The 27,974-nt window shown below is 42.1% G+C and overlaps 1 protein-coding gene across 1 annotated transcript in view; it reads left to right on the top strand.

Annotated features, from left to right (window-relative positions):
* The window catches only part of TENM4 (teneurin transmembrane protein 4), a 342,135-nt gene that overhangs the window by 258,942 nt on the left and 55,219 nt on the right, over positions 1-27,974 (top strand). Inside the window, exons 14-18 of the mRNA XM_053969741.1 lie at positions 3,792-3,911; positions 11,626-11,887; positions 17,598-17,865; positions 19,884-20,027; positions 21,030-21,279. Of these exons, the coding sequence (XP_053825716.1) occupies positions 3,792-3,911; positions 11,626-11,887; positions 17,598-17,865; positions 19,884-20,027; positions 21,030-21,279 (1,044 nt within the window). The remainder of the gene's footprint in view (positions 1-3,791; positions 3,912-11,625; positions 11,888-17,597; positions 17,866-19,883; positions 20,028-21,029; positions 21,280-27,974) is intronic.

The raw sequence follows: 27,974 nt of genomic DNA, 5'->3' as shown, positions 1-27,974 counted from the left end.
TGGGAATAAAGGATAACTTCACAAAGCAGCAGTGTAAAATTGTCTGATATACCATCTGACCTTGTAAATAGCATTTTGACAATGATTTGGTCTTTCAAGCAAGTTTTTATGGACAAATAAAAAATTTTAAAAGGAAAAGTCTAATTAAAGAAGAAAAAATGGACACTGCTTTTCCTTGTAAAACAAGAATCTATACAGTCTCATGTAACAGTAGTGAAGGAAACAAAACAAACAAAAACAAACAAAAAACCAGAGGCAATAGGTGGAATCTGTTAATAATTTAATGAAAATATGAGGCTCAGGCTACAAGAAATTGAATTTTGTTCAACTGCAGAAAACACTCTGAACTAGCAGGCCTGGACTGATGGAATAAATCTCTTCTATTAACATGAGAGATAATTTTATGTAAATGTATTTGGAGACCTTCTAGCAGAGCTGAGCATCTTAGCAGTACCACTTAACTTCTTTGCAGGGTAATTGCATTTTGACCAAGGTCAACTGAAGGAAATAGCTGACTAAATTAGCATTAACCTGGTTCCTGGGGGGCTTGGGGCATTGTAGACACTCAATCTTGCCTCCAGAAAGAACATGTTGACACTAGAAAAGCCAGCTGCTTCCAATGCACTGTGTTTTATTCAAGTGGGGCAAATTTTATCACCCAGGGAAGTAGAAGATTTGAGACTCATCAGGGACAGTCTGGGCTTGAGTTTTCCTCCAGTTTCCATCTCTATCTCTTTTAAATAGATTCAGATTCATGCATCTTGCTCCATCTTCCTTTTATTGCTATGGGTTGGGAGTGATGTCCCCTTAGTGGTAACATCTTTCCTTACAGCATGGAAATAAAGCAATGGTTACAGTCCTCAGGAGGGTGGGGATGCAGCTGGGTTTGCTGATGAGCTGCTTCTCTGAAAAGAGACAGCTTCCAAGTCCATGAGCACGTAGGTGTGCTAGCAGAGCTGGATAAGTGCTGGGAAGCAGCAGCCAGGATGGGAACTATGTCTCTTTCCAAAGCTGGGATGTCAAATGCATTTGCTACAGCTGCCAAGGTGAGAGGAAGCTCGCTGTTTGCCCTCCTTGTGCTGGTGCTTGTTGTAGAAATAGTTGTCAATGATATGTAATGGAGCAGATGCTTGTGGATATAAAGCACATCCCCCATTTACTGAGCCAAGGGTCTAGGCCAATCTGCTTACACTGTTACTTAGAACTTTAAAACTGCCTGGACATGTGTTGTGTGTAGGGCAGCAGGAGAGACATCTGCAGCATATATTTTTTTCTTTACTTGCTTTGACCTCTTGGAAGAAAAAAGAACAGGTGGAAGTGTTCTTCTTGGGTTTACAGAAATGGATGATCTTGTTCTTATTATTTTAGAACATTTGTAGTTGCAGTGTTTACTTGAATATGTGGTACAGAAACCAGCTCCTTTGTACTCAGGTGCTAGTATTCATGAAAGAGTGAATTTGCAGTGATTCCTTGTCTTCCACAAAATGTTCAGCTCATTTGATGGGAAGCTGGCAGTTTCAAACCCATCATCTGGTCTCTCTGAAGGATGGAAAAGAAGATGGGGCAGAGTGGAGCAGATAATGAAAAAAACTGGGAAGAGAAAGCCTAGGTTCTGCTGTTGGCTCAGAGATGTGCTCAGACACATTCACTTTACACAAAAATTGCACTGCAGATGGTGACCTGTTGACGTCATTGGGGTTATTCCAAGCATTGACATTTTTCCAAGCATATTCCGTGGCATCGTGATCCTTTTGAGTTATGCTCTACCTGTGTGTTAGAGAGTGATGTACATAATACTGTACTGGATTATTATTTTCCAGTTGTTATATATGGAAAGCTGAGTTAGAGCCCTTAATGGGAGAAACAAAAGAAGTGTTAAGGATATTATTCCCCTCATTGGCCCTTTCCCTGAAAATGTTCAAGGCCAAGTTAGATGGGGCTCTGAGTAAACCAGTCTAGTGGAAGGCAGGCAGTTTGAAACTAGATTATCTTTAATATCCCTTCCAGCCCAAACCATTGTAGGATTGTTGGATTATTAGCTCCAAACTTGGTCCAAGTCTTTTCCTACATGACTCCTAAGAAGTCAGTGATGATACATCAGAGAAAACTCAGTGACATAAAAATCATTTCCAGTATCTAATTTTCTTGTGACCTCTTCCCAAATTATATGTGAATATAGTCACATCTTAGATTGCAGACACATTTTGGCATCACTGCGGTAATTTTTGATAATATTGGAGCTCTCCATTTAGATCAGCAGGAATTTTAAAATTCCCTGGCAAATCGTCTATTTGCTGTACTGTTGGAATGTAGAAATTTGTGCAGCCTTTATTAAATAGAAGTTATACTTTATCTCCTTTGCATTGTACAATCTCAGATTTTTAGGTGGACTGCAAGAAAATTACTGGCTCTTTCCCTAATGGTTTGTGTTTATAAAATCACCTTTACAAAACATTGCAGAAATCATCCTTTTGCCTCAGTGAACCAGCAAAGCACCATTGCTCCGCTGAAGTGCAGCTGGGATGATTTACTCTAGCTGAGATCTTGTTCTGCACCTGGAGAAACATTGGCTTTCAATCTCTGCTCTCCAGCAGGACAGCACTTAGAAAAATTATTCATTGGGTCACGTTAGCACACTGACACTACAATTTGCTGTTGCTGCTCAGAAAAATAGTTACCTTCAGCCAAAAATTGGGTTCAGACACTCTCACAGACATGTGATGTTTTGTCTTTATGGGAAGCTCCTAAGGTAGCAATGTAGTAATGACTTAGAAGTCTGGAAAGAGACTTTGGAATGAGAACCAAGAAAATTTGTCTTTGGCTTTACTGCAGGTTTTCTGACTGACCTTGGACAACTGAAAATCATTCCATGTTTTAATTTCCTCTCTCTGTAAAATACCAATCTGGCTGTATTAATCAGTGTTTGTAAAGGTCCTTGAAATCCTTAGATAAAAGAGCATATTACAGATCACAGAGTAGTTGGAATAGATGTAGCCTATAAAATGGTGCAATCTACCAAACTTGGGAAGAAAAGAGGGTAAGAAAAAGCCCATCCTATTAGAGTGCTCAGCTCCCCAGGAAGATTGTAAGTCTGAACCTGGCAACTTTTCTGTCATGGTTTTCCCAAATGGAAAAGAAACAAGTTGCCAAGCCTTGGTCAGGATCTTCTGTGGCTTTTGTGCCTTAAATATGTCTGTGCACTGCATGGTAATTTTCTATTCTCTTTGATTTTAAAATGCACCTTGCTTTTAATTAGGGCAATACTGTTAAGACACTACTGGCTGTTAGGAAAAGGTTCTTCATTCAGAGGATGGTTGGGCTGGGACAGGTTCCTGAGGGAGTGTCATGACACCAAGCCTGCCGTAGTTGCAGAAGTGTTTGGACAACACTTTAAGGAATGTGATATGATTTGAGGACTGTTCTCTGCAGGGCCAGGAGCTGGGCTCAGTGATCCTTTTCAGTCCCATCTCAGGAGAATCTGTGAAATGCCGGTGTGATGTTGTGAATCCTACAGAAGTTTATACTTAATGAAGTATATGCTGCAGCAGTTACTTTTATATAGTAGGGTAATTGTAAACCTCACTTTGAGTATCCAAGGTTTTTACACAATGCTTGAGAAAGCCTTCAAGGGCAGCATCCCACCATCAAAACACACAACATGGCCTCCAGCTTTACAGGTTATAAAGGCTTGGCTTTCTAATCCATAGGAATTCCCAGCCACATCAACAGAGGAAAAAACTGCATTTGTCAAAAAGACTTACTCTTTCTTACCATTTTTCTCCTTCTTGCAGACATGCATGTGTGATTCGAGGCCAGGTGATGACAGCAGATGGGACCCCTCTAGTTGGAGTGAACATCAGCTTTGTCAACAACCCTCTGTTTGGATACACAATCAGCAGACAAGATGGCAGGTAGGATGTCTGTATGGGATTTACAGTGTTCAGGCAGCAGTAACAGCATTATTGCCATGACCACTAAAGAGAAACTCCTTCCATGAGCACGTTTATTATTCATGCCTTTTGAAGATGTGGGTGCATTATTGTTGGTTGTTTTGGGGCTGCATCTGGCTGGTGACCGGACCCCAGTGCTGTTCCTTGCTCTTCAATTCCAGGGCCAGTCTTGTTCAATGTATTTATCAACGGCCTGGATGCAGGAGTTGAATGCATCATTAGCAAGATGCTGATGGTACCAAACTGGGAGGTACTCTTGATGCTCCTGAGGGACAAGAGACCTTGCAGAGGGATCTGGATACATTGGAGTATTGGGTTGTGATGAATGGGATAACTTTTAAAAAAGTCAAAATGCTGGATTTTTCTGCACCTGGAACAGAGTAACACCAGGCACAAGTATAAACTGGAAGAACAGCCCTGCATACGGGGATCTGGGGGTTCTGGCCAGCAGCAGCTTGAATAGGTGTTAGAGCAGTGTGTCTTGGTAGCCAAGAGGGGAAACCCCCATCCTGTGGTGTATCAAAACACAGCATGACCAGCCAGTCAAAAAAGGTGGTTGTCCTGCTGTATCCAGTGTTGATGTGGCCTCACCCAGAACACTGCATGCAGTTCTGGGCCCCACAATTAAAGAAAGGTGTTCAGGTCCCTTAATGTGTCCAAAGGAGGGCAAGAAAGTGGTGACCAAGACTGGAAGGAATATCCTGTGAGCAGCGTTTGAGGACTCCGACTTTCTCTAGTTCAGAGAAAAGGAGACTTGAAAGGTGACCTCATTGTTTCCTACAGCTTCCTGAGGAGAGGGTGTGGAGAGGAAGTACTGAGCTCACCTCCTTGGTATCCACTGATAGGACTCATGGGAATGGTTCAAAAACTGCACCGGGGGAGATTTAGACTGGACATGAAGAAAACATTTCTTAACTGAGAGGGTGTTTAAACACTGAAACAGGTTTCCATTTAAGGAAACTTCCCTTTCTAACCATCCAGAAGCCACTCTGGCAGTCACAGTCACACAACCTGAGCTGGGACTGAGGTCCCTTTGCAGCCACACCCCACACTCACACAGTCACACTGGGGTTCCTTACCCAGTAGGACCTCAGGTTTCCCATAGAAGTGTCTCAGATATCCAGATCCCTGAAACAATTTAATCTTGGTGCAATAACTAAATAACAAAACAGCCCAAGCTGGTGCCTGCAAGGAGGGACCCTGGACAAAGGAAACCCTGGACTTTTTATCCCCTCACAGTCTAAGCATGGGAAAGTCTGGAGTTTGTTGGCTCCTGTCGTCTCTCCATGTGGTCACTCAGCAGTTCCCTGCCTCAGGCTTTGGCTTGGCCTCCTGCCCTCCAAGGAGCTCAACTTGCAGCTCACACTGCAGTCGCACACCAAGCTACCAGCACCAAATGTAACCTCGGCATTCCTAGAGGCATTTGATGCCTTAAGACTGTCAGTGTTTAAGAGGCATTCGGACAATGCCCTTAACAACATGGTTTTAATTTGAATCAGCCCTGAGCTGGTAAGGCAGCTCGACTTTGATTATCCTTGTACTTCCCTAACAAATTAATAGGCCTCTTCTCTTCTCTTCTCTTCTCTCTCTTCTCTTCTCTTCTCTTCTCTTCTCTTCCTCTTCTCTTCTCTTCTCTTCTCTTCTCTTCTCTTCTCTTCCTCTTCTCTTCTCTTCTCTTCTTCTCTTCTCTTCTCTTTCTCTTCTCTTCTCTTCTCTTCTCTTCTCCTTCTCTTCTCTTCTCTTCTCTTCTCTTCTCTTCCCTTCCCTTCCCTTCCCTTCCCTTCCCTTCCCTTCCCTTCCCTTCCCTTCCCTTCCCTTCCCTTCCCTTCCCTTCCCTTCCCTTCCCTTCCCTTCCCTTCCCTTCCCTTCCCTTCCCTTCCCTTCCCTTCCCTTCCCTTCCCTTCCCTTCCCTTCCCTTCCCTTCCCTTCCCTTCCCTTCCCTTCCCTTCCCTTCCCTTCCCTCCCCCTCCCCCTCCCCCTCCCCCTCCCCCTCCCCCTCCCCCTCCCCCTCCCCCTCCCCCTCCCCTTGCAACTTCCCTTCCCGCAACTTCCCTTCCCGCAACTTCCCATTGTTTATTAACTTCCTGATATCACCTAGAATCTTTAGCCAGCAGTTTGGTAATGCGGTGCCCATGCATATAAAAAGATGTCTTCTGCTCCCAGCACATCTATTCTTGCTAATTCACATTGAAATTATTAGGAGGAAGTCATTAAGATTATGGTTGTGTTAGAGGCAGAATCTGAGCGATCATGCTCAACCAAAACAAAAGCAGCGCAAATTGGGAGTGTCTTTCACCTTATCTTTTGTTTGTCAGTGCTAATTGGCTCCCTTTCTTTTAAGAACAGAAACGTAACAAAAGGGGTTCCAGCTGCATATGCTCTACATATTGACTACTAACTACTAGCACTTCGGAGAGGATTTATGGATTTTAGCACCTCTCCAATCCACAGCTTTCATTTGAGTTGGCCAGAGAAACAGATAGAATTGTAATGAAAAAGAACATGTGCTAGCAACGTGTGCTTGATGCTATCCTGTTCACACTCAGGGATGTTTGCACCTACTGTAACACTGGTGGGGACTGAGAGGCTTTCCAAGTGATGCTCCAACTCTTCAATATTATGACAATAAAATGCAGATGATAAAGAGGCATTACAGGAAAAGGACACCCCTGGAGCTGGTGTCTTCTTATTGCCAGCAGCTTAGACATTACTGCGAAAAGGAGCAAATTTGAACATTTGTACTTAAGGGTATCTCTGACAACCTTACTGAATCTACTTTGTGGGAAAATGGGATCCAAACCACACTCTCATTATCAGCTTGATAATGAGACTAGCACAAAATCTGTATCCAGTAGAACAGATAAATATGACTAAAAGATTGCTGGACAACAATGCCTGTCATAACCTTTTGTTCCGTCTGTTTTCTTGTGTGTGTACAACACCCAACTGCTGTATGTAATAATTCATTTAGATTACAAGTACTTTGAGGAAAGAAACCATCTCTTTGCATTGCAGTTGTGCTGTACCTAGCACAGAGGGTCTTTATTGTGAACTGGACCTCTAGCCAGCAAACATGAAAGCCAAAGGGACAGAGTATGGAGGTGACTGCTGATATCCAGGCTACTGACCTTTGTAATATCCAAGCAACTATTTCCTTCTGATTCTTGGGTGGTGAAGGGTAAACCTCCCTTGCTACAAACCTACTTCTATTGGCAGTTCAAGCTAGGGATGCTCCTTGCATGCTATGTCCTTCCCAGGGTCCAGCTGAGCAGGGGCACAGGGCAGAAAGCAATGCAGCCATAGCATGAGTATGCTCCACCAGGCTTCAGTGGACTCCTGGTTCTTTGGAGTGGCTGCCAGCCTCCAGAAGCTAAATTAGTTTCAAGCAGCTCAGGGCTGCAGTTTGCTGACTCAGCCCCCAGCAGATACTCAGCTCTAAGTGAGAAAAATGACAGAGGTCAGCTGTCTCAGAGCAAGGAATCTGTGACTAAGTGGGATTCATCCTAAAGCCGTGATTTCTGTAGGCAGCTGGTGGGGGGTCAGTGTAACCCCAGATTCTGTGGTGTCAGCTCTTCTGATTTCACTTTCTTCACCTTCCTCTCAAGTCAATCTGCTTCTACAGAAACCTGGTGCACAAACATCAAACAAATTGTCCAGTTGCAGTGCTGAGCCTCCAGAATAATGAACATACCTTCCAACTTGGCTAAATTGGAATACATACAGGTATTTTCTCAAATGAGCAGGCACATCAGTGCATCTGTGTACTCTGTACGTACTCTATGGACAAAAACCATTTGTCCATAAATGGACAAGTTGAAGAACACCAAAATCTGTAGAACTGTGGAGTGGTTTGGGTTGGACCTTAAAGATCACCTGTTTCCAACTCCCCTGCCATGAGCAGGGACAACTCCCACTAGACCAGGTCGCTCAAAGTGCCATGAAATCTCTCCTTGAGTCCAGTGACTTCCTCAGTAGTCTGTAACTTACCTTGAACTATTTAAGGCCATTCAAGCTAAAATTTGTCAAAGCAGAAAATTTTGCCAGCCATCCCTAATTTCTAATCCCAGCCTCACTACTGATTTAGTGGGTACCATTAGATGCATCTCTTGACTTTCCCAGCCAGTGAACCAGCCAGTGAAAGGAAGTTAATATTTACTTGTGTTCCTTACTGATTTTTAAAGTATTTATTTAATACTATTGGTAAAGCTCTTTCAAAATCATGTAACAAATTAATGCTATTCCAGTTTCTATTATCTTTTATCTTTTTTATGAGTTTGAGCATTTTTTTTTAATAGAGCATGTCTCATCAGCTTTTGTACAGCAAAGTTTTCATGTGATTGAGTCAACTTTGTTTAAAGGAATTGATGCTCTTAGACAAGACGCCAGTTCTCCTGAACTACAGTAGCAGGCTGCATGCAGTCCAGAGCATTCCCAGTCCAGAGCAGTGCACAGTCATACAGGGTCATCTCTCCCATCTTCAGTGTCAGTCTGGTTTGGAGAATAAATGGGAGCACACATGCAAGCAGTTACCTTGTTCCAGGGGTCATGAGATAACTGCATAAAACTCAGCAGGTTTATTATTTGGCATATTCACCATAGGAATATCTTTTCTTGAAAATGTGCACTGAGTTGCCTTAAATTGATTTAGTAAATCAGTTTACTGATAGCAGGGAAATAACTGGGGTTTTAAAGTAAGGGAATTTAAAGATCCAATTGCATCAGTTTAGCTAGATTGGTTCCTAAGCTGATTTTGTTGCTCCAGGTTTGGGGGTTTTGGGTTTTCTTTTTGGCATGATAAAGTCTCCAAATGAGTAAGTAAAATTTCAGTTTTAGAATTACAGTGACGTAAATTTTTCACCTCTGTAAGGGGACTCACTTTATTCCAGGTCTTTCCTATAACATTGCTTGGATACAGCCTGAAATAGTGAAACCCTGGTCCTGTTTAAGTCACATTACTTAGACTGAGCAAAACTCCTATAACTTCAAAGCTTGCATGTGTTTTTAGCCTAATTACTGCACCAGAGTCTTCGTTTATACAACAGGGCATGAATATAAAGTGACAGCTCTCAAACTACTCTTCTGTATACATTTCTCTGTAAAGCAAAGTTAACAGACAGTTCAAAGTATCAGTACTGGATTATAAATCACATTTTTAAATAAAGTTTTAAATTTTATTAAAGTGGTATTTTAGAGAGGCTGCAAATCCTCAGTATCCCTGGGTTGTAGGAACACTGTTAATCAAACTGCAAGAAAGTCTCCAGATTTTTCCATATTGCATTCAGCAGCTTTGGCATAGCTTTCTCAGAAATACCAAAAACAATGAACTTTCAAAGAGAGATGAGAAAGGGTTACACTTTCCTGTGTTGTTTTTTTTTTTTTTTCAGCCTGCTTTGGGTAAATAGATAATTTCATCCTTCAGCTTGTCTCTCCAGAGTCTTTATAGAAAAACAACAAAATGACTGTACAACAAGTATGGTTTTTACGAAGTGGTAAAAAATACATCAGAGATGAGCAGCAAAACCAGAAATAAAATTACATTATTCCTTCAATCCCAGGACAGTTATCCTTTTGTTAAATTTAATTTCAATGAGGGAAACTGGGAGCTGTTTTTGGTTTGGTTTTTTCTGTTTGGTTTTGGCTTTACCTTTTGTTCAGTTCATCAAGGTAACTTGAAAGCTGCACCCTGGGACTCTGGGAAAACCAGCTTGTGAGCGACACCACTTGCTAAAAAATACTGCATGGTTCTGTTTTCACAGCTGCTGGAGTCTGACATGGAGGTGGTGCTTTCCCTTCTGCATCCTCTTTTGGGGATGCAGGAGAGGCAAAGACATTTCCCCCCAGCAGATTCCATCCCTGATCCAGGCTCAGTGAAGCTGAAGGGATGAAACAGAGGTGTTTGCAAATAAGACCTCTTCCAACTTGCCTAAAAACTTGTTGAGAATAATTTGTAATTTTTATTTCTTCCCTCCTGTTGGCCCGTTCAGTGCCCAGATCCATGCAGAGCAAGCATCTCCCTCCCAACTGAAGGACTTGCCAAATGCTAATTGACTGTTAAAAACATTCACATCAGGGTACAAACGTTGTGCAGCTTTGCTGGCAGGGACCAGCAAGTTACTCCTGAGGCTGCTGCAAGCCAAGCTCCATAGGTCTGGGAACATGATGCCCCAACTCGAGTGGTAGAATAAACATGGCTTTGGCTTTTTGAAGTGCTTTCCACTTCCTCTCATGGACTCATTTCAACATTCTTTAATGAATAACCTTTTCATAATTCTATTTCCTAAATGGCACCTCAGTCCATAAACCATGAAATAAAAAAGGTTCCTTCAAAAATTGCTTGACAAAGACTTTGTTTTTTAAATAGTTCATGCCCATTGTTGCTCCTCGGGGATTTTTGCACCCAACCTGAAAGCCTGATAATTAATTTTTTAAAATAATTTTTAGATACTTTTTTCACCTTCTTTCTTACAATTTTTTACAAGGTGCATCAAATTTGGCTTTCGGCAATCAAGAGTGTTTCAGATCCCAGTTCTCATGCAGAGAGGTACTTAAGCTCATAGCTCTTTAAGCACATGAGCAGCTCTGCTGAAACCAGTGAGCCTGATCACATGCATAAACTCTCAGTGAGAGTGTCAAACAGCAGTACCAAGCATGAAAGTGAGTAGCAGGGATGAGAAAACTTTCTTTGCCTGAAACATGTTTGGCATTGCAAGCGAAGAGACAGTGAGAAAAACACAAAGGAGCAAAAACAAGAGGTCGTCAATTTCTGTTGAAACCCTTTCCTTTCTTACTTAACACCACTTTTTTTGGGCCTATGCGTAGTAGATATATCCCTGTGGTACTTGATAAAATCTCCATGTGTGACAAGATGTGAAGTTTAAATTCAAAACTAAGAAAACCACTAGAACCTTATCCCAACATCTTTACATCCAGAGGATGAACGTTTTCCTTATCAAGGTAACATTTTTTCACACCGCTCTGGAAGGCTGTCTGTTATCCAACACTATCCAACACTAACACAGGCAGATAAGCCACTTGGCTGGAGGTAGCTTAGGGTGAAGTCAGAGACCACAGGCAGTGATTAATCTGCCCTGCTCTAAATGTTTAAGAGTCAAAAAAGGTGATGTGTGGAGTGCTGTGGCACACAGACACCCTGCACTGTATGTATTTCTAGTAGACTAGGCTCAGTCCATGACTGGGCTCTCCATGTTCCCTGGGTTGCATGAGGCATTAATCAGGTTAGCAGAGATGCCAAGACAATTCATATGAGAATGTGTCAGAGAAACCTCTTTCCTAATAGTTTATTTCATCATATGAATTGATCCAATCTGTACATTTATTTGGATAATCACTACTTTAAAAATAAAAAGAAAAAAGAAAATGAGTATGTATGGCCAAAATAAGTTGGTGCTAGAAAAGCACTAACAAAGATAAACATGTTTCAAAAAAGAGATGGGTATGATTTCAATATACATAAAGACAAAGAAGCTGAGCTTGGACTCCTGCCTCCAACACTTGCTGTTACACAGGTAAACCCTATTTGGGCTGCAGATTTTAGGTTCATAAAATGAGACTGATGACATTTCTTGCAGTTATTTTTCTGGGATCCTTTCTACGGAGTTGAACAAACAGATCGGGTAGTGCTTGCACTAATTTTGTATTCCATCTCTTAAAACAGCTTTGATCTTGTTACCATTGGTGGAATCTCCATTATCCTTCACTTTGAGCGGGCTCCCTTCATCACCCAGGAGCACACACTGTGGTTGCCGTGGGATCGCTTCTTTGTGATGGAAACCATAGTCATGAGGCACGAAGAGAATGAGATCCCAAGCTGTGACCTCAGTAACTTCGCCCGGCCCAACCCTGTGGTCTCTCCTTCTCCGCTCACTGCTTTTGCAACTTCCTGCTCAGAGAAAGGTCCTATTGTTCCTGAAATCCAGGTATGAGCCATCTGAGCTGAGGGACAATAACTCATAAAATCATAGAATGGTCGTGTAGTTCCAGCCCCCCTGCCATAGGCAGGGACACCTTCCATTAGACCAGGTTGATCAGAGCCCCATCCAACCTGGCATTGAATTGGGATTGGGACATCCACAATTTCTCTGGGCAACCTCTGCCAGTGCCTCCTCATCCCCATCTTCTTTCTGTGCTTCTTTTGACAGCTTTGAGCAACATAAATGCGACCATTCCCCTGCTTTCCTAACAATAAGCGTTCCCTGTTTGTTACCCCATTTTTTCAGACATTTGGCAGGAGCGCTCACTCCCAGGCACTCGCTTTACCAGATTTCTTTTCCCCTATCCCTGAGAGATGGAGGCAAAGCACTTGTGGCTGACACTGCATGAGCTGGGACCCTTGTGTGACCAACAACAAGCCCTTGGTCAACCCTTTGGCATTCAGTGTGCCCAGCACCAGGCTGATGCCCTTGTGGCCGATGCTCTAATGCCTGTCTTTTGTTCAGGAGCAAATTCCACCCACTGGGCATTATAAACCCTGGTGGTGGATTGTTGGAGTGAACTTCCTCATGGTTGGAAGTCACACCCCCCCACTCTACTCAGCTGCTGAGACATGCAGTCAGCCAGCAGATGGGTGAGATGCAGCCTGCAGAGCACCTCAGTTTTGTTGCATTTCATGACATTTGGAATAGATGAGCAGAGTGAGAGAGTTACCTTTAATTTCTCATCCCCATTTTCCTTTTTTATGAGTAAGCGTGAGTGAGATAAAGAACCTTAACAATCTGCTGTGGCTTCAAGGTATTTTGTCAAATGGAAAGTTGTGTTTTAAACTGAATAGTCTAAGGAACCAAATTATCAATTTTCCTTAAAAACACTAATTCTGTTGAAACATATGGATGTAGCCTTTGCTACCTTGGACATGCTGTTCTCTGGATTTTATATGCCAGCATTCAGCATGTCCTGAGTATTGCTTTAAGTGACAATAATCTGGCAAGGTGGCAATAATAACAAGTGTAGAGATAAATTGTGTGCATCCAGCGTGACTCCACTGGGGTTACAGTACTGTTAATAAGGAAAGAAGTAACTTTATACCTTCTAATTTTAATAAACCAGGTGCTAAACCCAGCAGTAAATAAAGCTAGTGGTCTCTTTACCTTTCTCTCTGGACCAAGTCTTATGATCCTTCTCACACTAATTTCCAATTACAATCCCCATGTTTGTCCCAGCATAATTACTAATTAAGTCCTGTATCTTGTAAAGTCCATCATGTTATAAATTCTTGGTTCAGAATCTTGGTTTCCACATCTTTTTATTAAATAAACAAACACCATGAAAGGTAATGGTCAGAGCTGCCTGGGAAAAAGCAGATATCTGATGCAGTGCAACTATGGTCATAACCTCAGTCATTATTTGGTACCACAGACACCTTCCAGTAGACCAGGCTGCTCAGAGCCCCATCCAACCTGATTTTGAATGTTTTCAGGGTTGGGGCATCTGCCATCTATCTTGGCAACCTGTGTCAATGTTTTACTACCCTCATCAAAGATATTTAGTGCCATTTGAAATGTCCTGATAATATCCTGCTTGACCTCCAACTGCCAGTCCAGAATGATCCCCCTATCAGTGTCCTGCATTATATCTTCTGGATCCTTGTGAACAGCAGATCACTTGGACATCCCAAGTCCCACTGGACACTTGTAGCTTTGGAATCTAATACATAAGAAAGATTAATTTTGAGATTATAAGGAGTTCACATGCAGTTGTCTGGATATGTATCAAACATCCGAGCTCTCATTTAAGCGGACAGAAATCTAACCAGTACATCAGTGGAGCCTGCACATCACTTAAGCTGAGTACCCTGAAGCTTTCTGGTTCTCACTGAGTGTATCAATTAGATTCCACTGACTGAAATGGATAGTATCATTTTGATTCCACTGACTGAATTAATGTGTGTGTTTACATCACATTGTTTATGTGATGTAGACATCACATAAATATGAGCATGTTTATAAATTGACATCCAGATTTAGATGCCTTAAACTGGAATTGAATCCCACTCTTAAGTTTACAAGGCAACACCAACATTCTAAAGAGTCTGTCTGTATCTGCTGTTATCTGTAGGCAAGACCTAAAAGAGCAGTTCAGAGCAGACACCTAACTTAGGTTCCTAAATTGACATAAGGTGAATTCCATACATGATGAACACAGTGCTTTTCCTGTGTGCCAGATGTCTGAGCTAACAACTGTAAATCAATATTCCACCTCAAATATTGACAGCTGAAGGTTAGCAGAGTTTGTGGTGCAGGAGTTTACAAGAGAATCTGATTTGTGGCAGAGTCCTGACTGTACTGCAGTTCAGAAATGGACTACTTTTCATTTCTATACTGGATGTACGCACAATAAAAAATAACCTAGCTGTCCGTTCCTGCAGCTGCCTTTTATAATACACAGTTCTCAGTAGGGAAATGTTAAATATAAAAGGTGTAAGTGCATAGCTAGGAGGAGGTGACAAGCAGATAGCAGGGCTAGGAAAGAGGTTTTGACAAGTGGGTAGATAAGAACCCCATGAGCTCCAGCAAATAAATGCAGTGCTCTCTACCTGAATGTATTCAAAAAACCTAGTAGTACATTTTTAATATTTGATTCAGGTGCCTATAGACAGATCTGGGGCCATTCAGGATGCCCTGAAGTGCCCCTTCAGGCCTCCAGCTGTAGCTTCAGAAAGGTGGAGATGTCAGATAAGTCCATGTCAGAGTTGTCATGCCCTTGCAGAAGTTTTGGATACCACAGAGTGTTTCAAAAGCACTAGATGTCTATGTTGAGGCCCCTGAATCAGACTCAAAATGGTTTTCCTTTTTAAAATTCTCTCTGAGCATCTTACAAAAAAAAAAAAACAAAACCAGAGATTGACTGTTCCTTGCCTGTTTGCTGGCAGAGTGAAGAGAAGCTGTAAGAGATATGTGTAGCCCAGCACACAGAAACAAGATTTCCTACCTTGTCTCATGCAAAGAGTAGAAAAATTGCTACTAAGTCAGGAACAGATTCTCACCACAGAGCCAAGAGAACATGACAGTGAAAATTGCAACCCTGTGTAAATCCCCAGTAAGCCTGAAGAATCAGCTCTTCTGCCTGCCCAGACTTGTGGCTGGACCTCTTTAAAAGAGCAGATTATATTGGTTAGTCTGGGATAAACCCTAAGAGTCTTTCACAAGGCCTGCAATCACAGCATATGAATGTGTCTGGGCCAAACAGCAATTATCAAATAGAAATAAGGGCACAATTTAGCTCTTGTTACTTCTAGCACATTCAGATTATTTTAAAGCTTCTTTTCCCCCTTTTCTCTCACTGATATCCTACTGAATTATACATCCCCCTACCAGTGTCGTGTTTTGTTGTTAGTTTGCACGACTTACAAACTACAAATACATTTTGAATCACCTGAATTACTATTTGAACCCTCTCTTCAAGCAGACACTTTTAAACACAGCCCCTTGTGCTGCTCAGGGCCTTGGCAGCGTGGGGCTGACCTTTTCTTTGGAATGGTAGACAGCAGAAAGACATAAATACTTAAGGATCTGAAGCAGACTTTCTAAATAGTATCTCCATGACAATTATTTTTGCCTATTTTTATCCTAATGGGGATACATATGAAGATTTGATACAAGGGACCACCTTTACTACAGTTTGGCTCAGCTCGTCTCTGGTTGAGCCTGGTCCCCATCCAACTTGTTGATGATCTCATAAAATATATTTTTAAAATCCTGAGTTTTCCCAGTTCTGTCGTATTTCAGTCTCCTAAGCACTGAGATATGTAAATTAAAAAGACTGCATTAGAGAAGGTAAATATTTATGAGCACAGTGGAATGGGGTTTAACTGCTGGATGTGTCTGTTTTCAAGTGCTGCAACACTCCAAGCCTTTTACTTATCACTTTAAAAAGTGTTGGGTCTTGGATAACATCTCAGAAGAGGTGTTTTCAGGGGGTAGATCACGAGATTTGTCATTTTTGATAACACTAACCAGAAAACCTGTAAGACTTAGGCAACTCACTATGCCAGGGAAGTTTGTTGCTCCCACGTAGAAGGAGCTGGGTATAGGAGTGATATAACTTAAGTAAGGCACAAGGATCATGGAATCCTAGAATCTCCTGAGTGGGAAGGGACCCACAAGGATCATTGAGTCCAGCTTCTGGCCCTGCACAGGATACCCCAAGAAATTACACTGGGATAGATGTGATCTCTTCCTGATGGGTGGATCTCTTGACCCACCTGCCTTAAAGCTTCCTCACCCTTAATATCCAGAAAGGTGATTATTGCTAGGGATGTATTTTCCAAGCTCATTTAGGGTCCAGCACACTGAAGAACTTCAGAAGTGGCACAGGAGAGAGCTGTGCCAGCTGTGACCTTTTAACACATCCCATTAGCAGATCGGCTTTCCAGCTCACTGATAAGCTTCTACCTTCATTTTTCAATATTTGCCAGAGATTGCTGACTTGTGCCAAAAATATCCAAGTTGGGTGCTTACCCAAGAGTGAAGTTTTCTTGAAAGTAACAACGTTTTTCTCCTAAGATTTTTTTAGCATCATTTTGCATGGAAAGAGCAGCACAGTGTCAGGAATATACTTGTATAACTTTCCATAAACTTTCCAAGCATTTCTCCATTAAAAAAAAAAAAAAAAAAAAAGAAGAAAAACAAAATTTTAAGTTCTGTTGATATAGCAGGTAAATTAGCTGAAAATCCCATATTTATTGAGACTTCTCTGTTCTCAAAGCAGAAAAGGCTTTCCCTGATGTTTCTTCAGTCCTTTCTGAAGTTTTGTACTGCAATGGGCACCTGTTCGATAACTGTCCCAGTCAGTCAGAAATACCCACACTTATGACTGGGGGAGAAAATAAAGCAACTCACTTAGAATACGGAGGAGTTTGGAAAAGAAAGAGAAGGAAGAATGCAAGGGAACAGAAAGGAGTTGTAGGTGGTAGGTCAAGACAACAATTTTATCACTTAAGTAAGAAGGTAAGGAATTTTAAGCAAGTACCAGAATAAGCAGGAACAAATGTGAGGTCAGAAAATAACGGCGAGAACACAGATTAAAAAAAAGGCTAGAGGTAGATGGTAGATCAGGTAGAAAGTGTCAGAGATGAGGTAGGAGAGGAGCAGTTTCAAAGTAGGAGTGATGAGTAAGTCAGAGGAGGGAGGATGGAATCAGGATTCACTAATGTCTTGGAGAGAATTGCATGTTATGATCAGGACCAGGAAACATCCTTAAGGCCAAGTAGGGTGTAATATTTTACTGGGAAAAGAAAGCCAGGAGACAAAAATTAGAGGCCTCTAAAACCTATGATGATAAAAGACAGAAAATGGAAGCTAAACTGATGGGCTGTAATTATCTGAGATCCCAGGCTCTTTTCTCTGTGGGTCCTAGTACTCCTTTTAAGAATGAGTCTCTTTGTAAACACTGACTTAATGTGACACTTTGTTCACCTATTCTCCCATGTAACAGAGATGGAGAAGGTGGGAGGCATTCCTTAGCTTCCAGAAATAAGTTACGTATATGATTTCATACTTGATGCTTACTAGGTGCCTTTTTAGACATGCCTGCCAGGGCTTTTATACAGGTGTGTTTGATAAATTACAGCTTCACTGCCTTTTCCTGTCTGCTCACTGCTGATTTAACACCTTGTGAATTGCTTTTCCACAGGCTCTACAAGAGGAGATTAACGTTTCTGGCAGTAAAATAAAAGTGAGTTACCTGAGCAGTCGCACAGCTGGCTACAAATCAGTGCTGCGGATAAGCATGACCCACCCCACCATCCCCTTCAACCTCATGAAAGTCCACCTCATGGTGGCCGTCGAGGGACGCCTCTTCAGAAAGTGGTTTGCAGCAGCTCCAGACCTGTCCTACTATTTCATCTGGGACAAGACAGATGTCTATAGCCAGAAGGTGTATGGGCTCTCAGAAGCCTTCGGTAAGTGACCCCAGGGTCTGTGCCTCCTTTTAGAAGCAGCTAAGTGGCAGTGATAGACCTTATCCTAGATCAGTATGGTCTGACTGCAGACACATGAATGGTCCCTGCAGATTCGCTGCAGCACACATTCCCCGGCAGATGAATCACAGAATGGTTTGGGTTGAAAAGGAATCTTAAAGACCATTTAGTTCCAATGCCCCAGTCACTGGCAGGGATGACACCCATTAGATTGGGTTGCCCAGAGCCCTGTCCAACCTGGCCTTGAACACTTTCAAGGACAGAGTACAAATATTTATCTGTTCTCTGGCTCATGGCCCAGCACACACATCCTAAGCTGCTCCCATCATATTCATACAGAAGGAATTAACTGGGACTAGAAGTGTTTGGCTGCCTCGCACCTATAGCCAAAAACTGTCAACACTGCTTTGAAAGGAATCCCTAGGACAGAAGCCCTGATTGCCACTGCTCCTTGTGCCTGACCTTCAGGGTTGGTCTAATCTTAGTTTCCTCTTTGTTACCCATTCAAGAATGCCATCCCATACTGGGTGTTTAGTGAGCAGAGGTAATGCAGTTCTGCAGCAATTGCTTCCCATCTGTCAACACCCAGTGGACATTCAGTTAAAGTTCTTCAACTGAGTCTAGACTAGTTGCTTCAGGCTGCCAGGAAATGATATCAGCAAAATGGGAGAGATCCCAAATAAGCAAACACAGCTCTGGTTGACAGAAGGATGGTTCATTATGCCTCATAGCTCAACTGAAGATAAGTCTTTTTAGAGGAGTTGCAGGATGCCTGGTTTTCCAGGAGTAAGAATAGGTGCCTTCTTCCTCTCACTCAGGCTCAGCTGCCTTGAGCAGGCTGGATTTTTTACCCTGCTGAGCCTTACCCAGCTCGGAGTCCACACTGAGAAATGTAGCATATCCTGAAGGACTCTGTGTGCATGCTCTTTAAGATGCTAGATCATCAGTGGGACCTGGAGTGCTCCATGAAACAACTCTGCAGCTCCAGAGTACACAAGCAGGTCTGAGGACATCAGCATTCATGCCTTCAATGATTCCCACCTCCAGAACAGTGGAAAATATTGACCTTTCGTATCCTAACTCACATCTTTTTCTGATACAATCTGCAAAAGGCTATGTTTGATGGTGAATCTTGAGTTCTCTCAGTGCTCAGCACTTTTCAAAGAGGCTGGTAAACTTGTACGATCAGACGGGTTTTTTTCTATCTAGTAAAAAAAAAATCTATGTAATTGCTTTTCATTTGTGTGGAACTTGCAGTTCTGCTCTGCTTCAGCTGTAAAGATTAGAAGAAGAAAAGCAGACCAATCAAAATGGTCCTGCTTCTTCTGAGAAAATCGTAAAGGAACATAATTCTGTCAAAAGCATTATTTTCCTTCTGCTGACATAATTTTAAGCAACTCCAGCATGTTCAGCGGAGTTACTCCTGAAAGGCTCTGATTAGACATCATGGAAAGCAAACTTTTGACACTAACAATTACCATAAGTTAATCTGGCTGAGAGTGCTACCTCTGAGGGACTCACTGCCCCATGCATGAATTGCACAAGTCTTTATCTTCCAAGAAAGATCATAATCAAGATTAAGTTCCTGGCATGCACTCTTTGATCAAAGAAATTAGATAGGAGTAAAATTCTCCCATTTGAGAGTCCAGCAGTGGTTTACACTCTCAAATCATAGCATACCCTGAGTTGGAAAGGACTCCCAGAGATCAAGTCCCAGTCCTTGTATCCATTGTTTTAAAATACATCCTTAAAGCAGTGTCTTTTGAATTTTTAGCATATTTGCCCAACACAGACAACAGCATTGACCTTTTTAGATGCAGAACAGACTTTTAAGAGGAAAAAATGTTTGGACTGTTCATTATGATGATGACATTTTCAATTGAATTCACAATTTTCTGTAGAAATGCTCTTACACCCGCTCAATTGTGACTCTGTGTGTGCTGGCACTGCATTTCTGGGTTACTAATCTAAGAAGTCTTTTGTTTCTCTCTTGTTTACAGTTTCAGTAGGTTATGAGTATGAATCCTGTCCAGACTTAATCCTGTGGGAGAAGAGGACAGCTGTGCTTCAGGGTTATGAAATTGATGCTTCCAAACTTGGAGGATGGTCCCTGGACAAACACCATGCCCTCAACATACAAAGTGGTAGGTTGTCTGTGACTCATAATGGGAGTAATGCAGCATTGCAAGACCCAGTTGCTTCTTATCACTAAGAATTCAAGAAAAAGAAAGGAAAGAAACCTGACCAAAACATGTGCTCTCTCATGTGTTTTACTACCAAATTATTTCTAGTAACCTACATTTAGAAGCAATTTGGTGTGCAAAATGTAAAAGAAGCTGGCCATCATGAAGTAGTTGAATGTCAGCCCAATTTTGTAGTGTTGTAAAAGAAGGGTGTTAACAAGGAAAATATTCCTAAAATAATGAAGGGGAGCCTATTCAGATTGAAGCTGTCACTAAGCATAAATCCACCCAGAGGCATCCTCCAATATGTGAAGTGTACTTGCAAAACAAGAGGCTTCATGGGTCCTAAAGGAGAATGGAAGGTTCCAGAGTCCTTGAAGACTGCTGAGGACTGCAGAAGGGAAGCTTAAAAGCTGATCAGAACGTGTTCAAGGGTGGAATCACTGTGTCCCTTTGGATAATAGTGGTATGGGAGCAAACATCTCATTCAATCCACATCACTGCTGAGAGTGCTCCAATTAGAGGGAAAATAGGCAGAGCTCCTCTAAAACTTCGCAGATTAAACATTTCTCTAGAGAATGTCCCATGGTCTTCCTGGCCCTTATTTTTCCTTTTTTTTTTTTTTCCTGGTAGACTGCAAATTACAGGGCAAGGAGGAACAGACAGGGCAGGTAAAAATTCATAAGATGCTGAAAAGCGCATTTCATTCAAAGGTAAAGACAGTCTTGTTCTCTCTACATATTTTCCTTCTGCAGGAAATGTAATGGGTCTAAAAGAAATAATTAATTCAGAAAAGAGGCTCCTCACTTGAAGCTATCACAAAATAATATTGTGAAAGATGATAAACCTTCTTGCTACTTAACAGATTTCCCAGCTGGCATGCAGCATTATCAGTTTGTGCTCCCTTTGGCCTCAGTCTCCCCATTTCTTTAATTTCCATAATACTGTTTTCTCTCTCTCTAGGCATCTTGCATAAAGGGAATGGGGAAAACCAGTTCATTTCCCAGCAGCCACCTGTAATTGGAAGCATTATGGGCAACGGCCGCAGACGGAGCATTTCTTGTCCAAGCTGCAATGGTCTGGCAGATGGAAACAAACTCCTGGCTCCTGTTGCCCTAACATGTGGGTCTGATGGAAGTCTTTATGTTGGAGATTTCAACTACATCCGAAGGATATTTCCCTCTGGCAATGTCACCAACATACTGGAGCTGAGGTACTCTGTGCTGAATGTGGCCATTAGAGTAATGTTCTTAAGTTCTCCAGAAATCCTATATACCCAAAAGAAAAATGAGCAGTACCCTTAAAAAAAAAAAAAAAAAAGCAAACAACACAGCAAAACAGAGAAAAAGCTGTCTGGATCTGCTTCTTCTGCAACTCTGCTGACTTTGATTTACACCAGAGAAACACAGGCCTAGCGAGTTCTTCCAGAACTGAATCACATGCCAAAAATATTGACACATTTCTGTGCTGCTAAATCAGGCTGTGCTGATGTCTGCCTCTTCCTGTAGTCAGAAAACAGTGGGAATGCTGAAAATTAACAAGCAGCCTCTGAGATAACCTAAACTTGGAAGGACACAGCACTGATGATGATATGTAGAGGTGAATCAGGACTGATAATCACTCATAATTTAGACAAGATGATCACTCCAGGCAGTCACAGACTGGGGTTTTCTAGTTGTTTTTTGAGGGGACAGCTGTAGCAGCCCCCTTCATTTCCCAACTGAGCAGCAGTGTCAGGCTGAACATGCCGATGGGGAGCGTCTGGAAGTGAGTGGAGAGTTTTCTTTTAATGCCAGAAAGCAGAGGAAAAAAATATACTAGGAGAAATAATGAGAAAGGGGCAGGAATATCCATTAAAAACAATGAAGCAGAGGGAAAAGTATGATTTGTCACAAGTTCTGAGAAAATGGAATAAATTGTGACTGAACCAAATTTTAAGTTTACCTCACTGGGGATATTTTTCCTATCTAAAATTTCCACAACAAATACAAGAATCCACTTCAAAGCAATGGGGCCTGGTTCTGGGCTTTACATGGCTAGAAAAGCCTCACTCCAGGAAAGTCAGAGTTAAGGCAGTGTTCCTTAATGAGTCTTCTGTGCTAGACAGGCCTGAACTCAAGTCCTGAGAAGTCAGTATGAGGATACCTGGTAGGAAAGTCAACATTCCCATTAATCTCTCAAAATCTGGCCTGAAAGTGAGAATCTTCCTGAAAGTAAGGCCCTCCCTCCTCAGATTTAATATCCTCTGCTGCTGAGGACAAACATAGTACTCCATTTCTGCAAGGACTGCAGCCAAATTTGTGCAAGATCCCCTTCGTCCCTCATGCACAAACATGCCATAGTCATTAGACCTCGCCAGAAGTCTTATTTGGCATTCAGAACCATCCTTGCAGATCATGGTGTATGGAAAAAAAAAGAAATCCAGACAGCCACCACCAGAAGGCTGGCACTTACAGAATAGCTGCCTTGGTGTGGACATCTCAGAGGGCTGGGACACCTTTCAAGTAAGGAAGCAAGAACCTCATTTTTGCTATTCTATTCCATGATACATGAGAACATATCTCTCATGTTTGTAAGGTGGGAAGCTGGGATAAACCTTCAGGCCTGGTCCTCATTATAGTGTAATATCTATCCTTCTATTGCCAGAAAGTTATTTTAATTACCAAAGGTGAAACTTCCAGAAGAGCCTAGGTGACCCAAATCCCATTGCAATGGAGTAGGATTAATAATCTCTCTCCCAGAAGTACAATTTTGAAAACCCAATCCCTGTTTCATTGTCAGTGGAAATACCAGACCAAACAGAGGTTTTGCAAAGTATTTCCTCATTGGGGAAGAGAAAATTGGAAGCCTTGACAGAGTAGCCTTGCTGGCTGTTGTGTAGAGCCACAGAGTTAAATTTACTCCAGAGTTAAATCTGCTGCAATGATTGCTGCTTCATCTGTGCAAACACTCAGGTTACTGGATCTAATAAACATTTCTTCACTCTGGTGTGCTATAAAGTAAGTGGGTTCAGATGTTGGCTGGCGAAAAGGAAAGCCATTGCTTTTGGACTAAATGGAGTTTGCTTGTGTCTTCTCAAATCAGCATCTCCTTTGAGATTAACACCCTCACTGTTTGGCTCCAAGGTTTGTTTGCAGGGGTGGCTTTGGAATGTAGTGTTCTGCGAAGCAAATGCATTACGGGTCACAGAGAGCTGCAGCTGGGTGTGTAACTCAGACCTATGAAAAAGGTCCAGCTCAGCATAGTTTCAAGTCCTCTGGGCTGGAGTTCACAAGGTTACAGCAATGAACTGCCACCCGTAACTGTGCAACTCTTAATTTACCTTTGTAAATCACAAGGTGTTGCTTTGACTGAGGGTGAAAAAAACTGTAAAGATACCTGCATCTACATCTATTTAGCTCAGTGCTGCACTGAATGATAGATAAAGTCTGATGGTCCTATCCCTTGTGTGAGTGAATAACTCTAAGCAGGTGAGATCACACTTCTTTTGTGATATGCAGCAGTACATAAGTGAGCTCACTGCCAAGTAATATCCAATATAAAATACATCAGTGTCATTCCAGCTAAGTCTTTATTTATTATTGCATTGTGTGATACAGTTACTGTCAAGTTTTCAATCTGCTAATAATGCATCGAACTGAGCTGCTAACACCTCATTCTTTCTTCTATTCCCTGCTTTCCTGTCTTCTGTCAGAAATAAAGATTTCAGACATAGGTAAGCCAACCAGTGGAGAATTCTTATGCTGCTCCCTGTCTTGTTGCATGTTGTTACACAATGAGCCACAAGTGTCATTTCCAGATGATTCAATAGCAAATGAAGCTGGCGTGATTAAAACTGGCGTAGGCAATCAGTCATCAGAACTGGGAGCCATTAATCACAATGTGAGCCATGCAAGCTTCTGCATGAGCTGTTATAGCTGGAGACAGGGGAAATACCAGCAGGAGAAGCAGGGTAACAGGAGGAGGAGGGGGGAAAGAAAATGGAGTGGAATTAACCAAGAAAGTAGAATGGGAACAGCATCGGGATACAGATTACTGGAACAACTAGGATGGAAAAATAATTCTCATACAGTGAAAAGCCTTAATTTGAGTTTGAGGGATTTAACAGGCATAATGAAGATCCCTATGTGCCCCAGCATCACCCACCCAGGGAAGTTAGTTTTTGTAACATTTTTCAGTCTGAGCTTTCGTAGAGAGCTTTGATACGTGAAAGTCTGTCAGACTCAAATAGGAGGTAGTGCAACTCAGAACCTTAGCCAGGAAATGCAATAAAAGAGTAATGACAAGAAAACAAGATAAAAGAGAGACTCTTAAATTGGAGCTTTGTCACTAAGAATATTTGTCACTTGGGTTCACTGGAGTTTCAGTGGGTTTGATCCAATCAGTTGCATTCCAGAAGATGTCAGCTTCCTGTCACTGACTGTGTTTGCAAGGACTTCTCTGACTCTGACAAGTTTCCCATCCTTCTCCCTGGTTGCTTTTATAAATCAGAAGCTTAGACTGTGTGGAGTTGGGATTTGTGTGTGTGTGTATAGTTTTCTTCTGCATTTGGGATTGGGGATTTTTCTTGCTACATGCTTTTTATTTACTATTTCTTTGACTTCATAAAGGCTATGCTAAATGAGAATTGTTCTTTCATCTGCATGCCTGGAAATCAAATGGAGTAGAAACTGATCTTTTATCCTATTGCTAGAACAATAATGAAGGGCTGAGCTTCACAGTATAATGGACTGGCCCAAAGCATCTATTAGCAGGGCTGGGAGCTTGGTACCCAAGACCTTTTCACTGATTGTCCTCATCAGGCTGAGTTCCAGCCCCCCAGGTATTCTTTCACATAATTTGAAAGCTATAGAAAAATTCATTTCTCTTTGAAACAGCCAGGTTGTATCCCTAATCCCCAAGAAATACACAGCCACTAAAGTGCATCTTGTTTGACAGTGAAGGGCAGCAGCTGGATACCTGCTATGAGAGGAGGTTTTGTGTATGAAAGCAGTAACTGAAGGAAGATTGATAGACTGGCCACAAATGCTGCAGATTGGCAAGCAGAGTTGGCAGGACTTCAGCCTTTAGGCAGTTTCTAAAAACTAAGAAATTTAGTGAAAGAAATCCAAGACATGCCTGCTTCAGTGTAACCCAAAGGGGATGAGGGAGGGAGGAAGCAGGTGAGGAGCTCCAGATCAAACCCTTCCATCTGTGACTGTGTTGAAGGAGTCACCCATCTCTTAGTGCTTGTTCTGTGACATTTGCTTTAATACTTCTTGCTAGGAAGTCTCTTTGCTCCTGACCCTCAAGGAAATGAGTGGGTGTAGTCTCAGCTAAAGCTCCAGTGCTTTAAACTCCAGAAGGTCCTAGGCTTGACAACAGTGACCAGCAGTGGTGCAAAGGGGGAGATCCACAGTGCTGAATCATAGTGGTTTGGAAAAGCTGAAATCCATATGCTAAAGCTGTCTCAGTTCAGGGGAAAGGAATTCCTCCCCAGTATGTAGGCTGTGGTGAGCTTGATCTCCAAAGGTTCTGGAGCTACCCACTAAAAGGCTTGGCTTTACAGCTCTGTGTGCGTAGCCAAGGTCTAACTCTGCAACAGCCTAAATGAGGGACGCTAGCTAAGCCAAAAAGCATCACCCAGTCATGATGCCTTTTCTGCAGGAATGTGGAGGGCAGTGAGGCATTTCTGTCTTGGAAATACACAAAAAGTGAGCACTTAAATTTATTCTTCCTTTCTTGTTTCCATTCATACTGTAGAGGGAAGTCTACAATTAGTGACAATGAGAGGTATCTCAGCTCTAGGATCAGATAAAAAGTCTCTTGCCATCTCTGGCTTGGCTTATGGCATGTTATAACATTTTATTGTCCAGCATGTCACACTAATAGAGCTTTGGGCATCACACAGAAACTGCAAACACTAAAAGACCAAGCACAAATCCAGCTCACTGCACTGTGTGGCCTCCTTAGGTATTAATCAACTGAGTGTCACCCTAGGAAAAAAGACCAGTACCTCACACAAGCTACAATTAAATCCTCTAGTTCTGAGATGCAAGGTGCTTAGCATGGAGCCATGGAAACACAGCCCCACTGAACAAAAACCTCCTGACTGCAAGAATTTGGTGGTTCTTTAGTCACCAGCAAATGTACATGGCCAGCAAAGCTCAGAGGGGAAGTGGGTAGCTGGCACAGAAAAAGAGGTGGTTTTGTGTCCTTAAATAGAGACATCAGATCCAAAGAAGCCCCAGGAGTTTATCCAGGTCAATGGTTGTGGCTAACTAATTTTGGTGGTGTGACTGCTCCTGTCTGTTGACCACAGTGGGAGCCAGAGCTGTACAGTTACCAGTAACAGAAGTTGTCCTTTGAGGAGGTGATAGATGTCCTTTCATTTGAGAAACTAAGATACAGTTAATCTTGTAAGACAAATGTTGAAAATAGACAAGTCCTACCCCAAAAGGTGATATTTCTCTCCGTTGCTTGTAAAGGGAATTAAGGCAGCCAGCTCTGATGTAAGCATCCACTTTGTAACTATCTAAAGCTTGGCATTTTACAGAAACCATAAAAAGGTGTAGTCTGCTGTGCTGATGTTTTGTAGGGAACCTGCTGAAAAAAAGGGACCATCTCCCTTTTCTCATCTCTTTTCCTTAGAGACTGGCTTCCCACTCTGGAGCAGGAGGTTCCTTCCTAGGACTCCTCCAAAACTGGTCTCTGGGCCCAAAGGGAGAATACCAGCCTTTGTTCAAAGCCTGTGTACATACCATAGTACAACTGAGGCAATCCACAATCCAAGCCTCATGCCTCTCTGCCAGCTCACCCAACTTTGTATCCCGTTTCTTCTCTGTGCCTGTGTCTAAGAAATCACATAAAGCACAAACACTTTAAAATAGAGTCTGAATCTCTTAACATACCTGCAGAGCTCCCTAAATGATACTGGCTCTATCCTGTCCAAACAATGACAATAATAAAAGGGAGAAGAGAGATGTATGGAAGAGACTATACACAACCCCAAAGAAGTGGGATCACTGTGGACTTGAAAGATTTTCCTGTGCTTTCCCAGCACATCACAGGTATACAGGGAAGCAGTATCACCTCCATTTCACTTCGGCCTGCAGAACCATGAAACTGTTCTCATTCCCAGTGACTACACCATTGTGCCCATAATACCCATCAAATGTCAGTTCTTGGCCAGGGATCAGCCCAATCCATCACTGCAACTTCAGTGTTACTGCTTCAGGGGGTTTAAAATATCAATGGATTGCTCAGGTTTTCTTCTAAAAAACTGCAATAGCTCAAGGAACACTCTGAATGGGAAATCAGTTCTTCCTCCACAGTCATTTTCTAGTGGCAGTGCCAATATGAGGGATAAATATTCTAAGACTACGAATAGTATAGCTGATCAAGTCTTCTGAATAGTAAAAATTTTTGTCTTTTGTTTTGGACTGTTACCTAGCTAAAAAATAAGAGAGGATGAAAGGGGGAAAAAAGTCTTCTATGCTTCACCCCAGGCATATTTATTTCAGTTGCTGTTCAGCCCAGTCCAGTTTACCACTTGGATTTGCCTACTGATTGTGGCTTTAAATAAAACGTGAATCCTCAGTGTTCCTGGCTCCACTGCTCATGCACTATCACAGATAAAGGGAAGGAGTTTGGGAGATTTTACATGACCAATGTATGTTTATTTAAGCATCTTTCACCCTGAAGGATCTCAAAGTGACAAAAAAAACTTCCAGTGTATAACACAGTGCAATTCATGCCAGGGCAGAGTATGATACTAACTCTCTGCAGTGCTGAAAACAGTTGGCAGAGGCCAGGGGGGTAAATTCCAGCTTGACCATTTTAACAGGTTGTTTCAGCATCTATTCTATACAAGAGCTGGGAATAGAAAATTGTTTTAAAAGCTCTCTTTTTTACAGAAGATTCTGTAAT

Source organism: Vidua macroura, chromosome 2, assembly GCF_024509145.1.
Source record: "Vidua macroura isolate BioBank_ID:100142 chromosome 2, ASM2450914v1, whole genome shotgun sequence".
NCBI classification, from domain to species: Eukaryota; Metazoa; Chordata; class Aves; order Passeriformes; family Viduidae; genus Vidua; species Vidua macroura.
The sequence above is the reverse complement of the archived record's forward strand: the minus strand, read 5'-3'. Positions and strand labels throughout refer to the sequence as shown.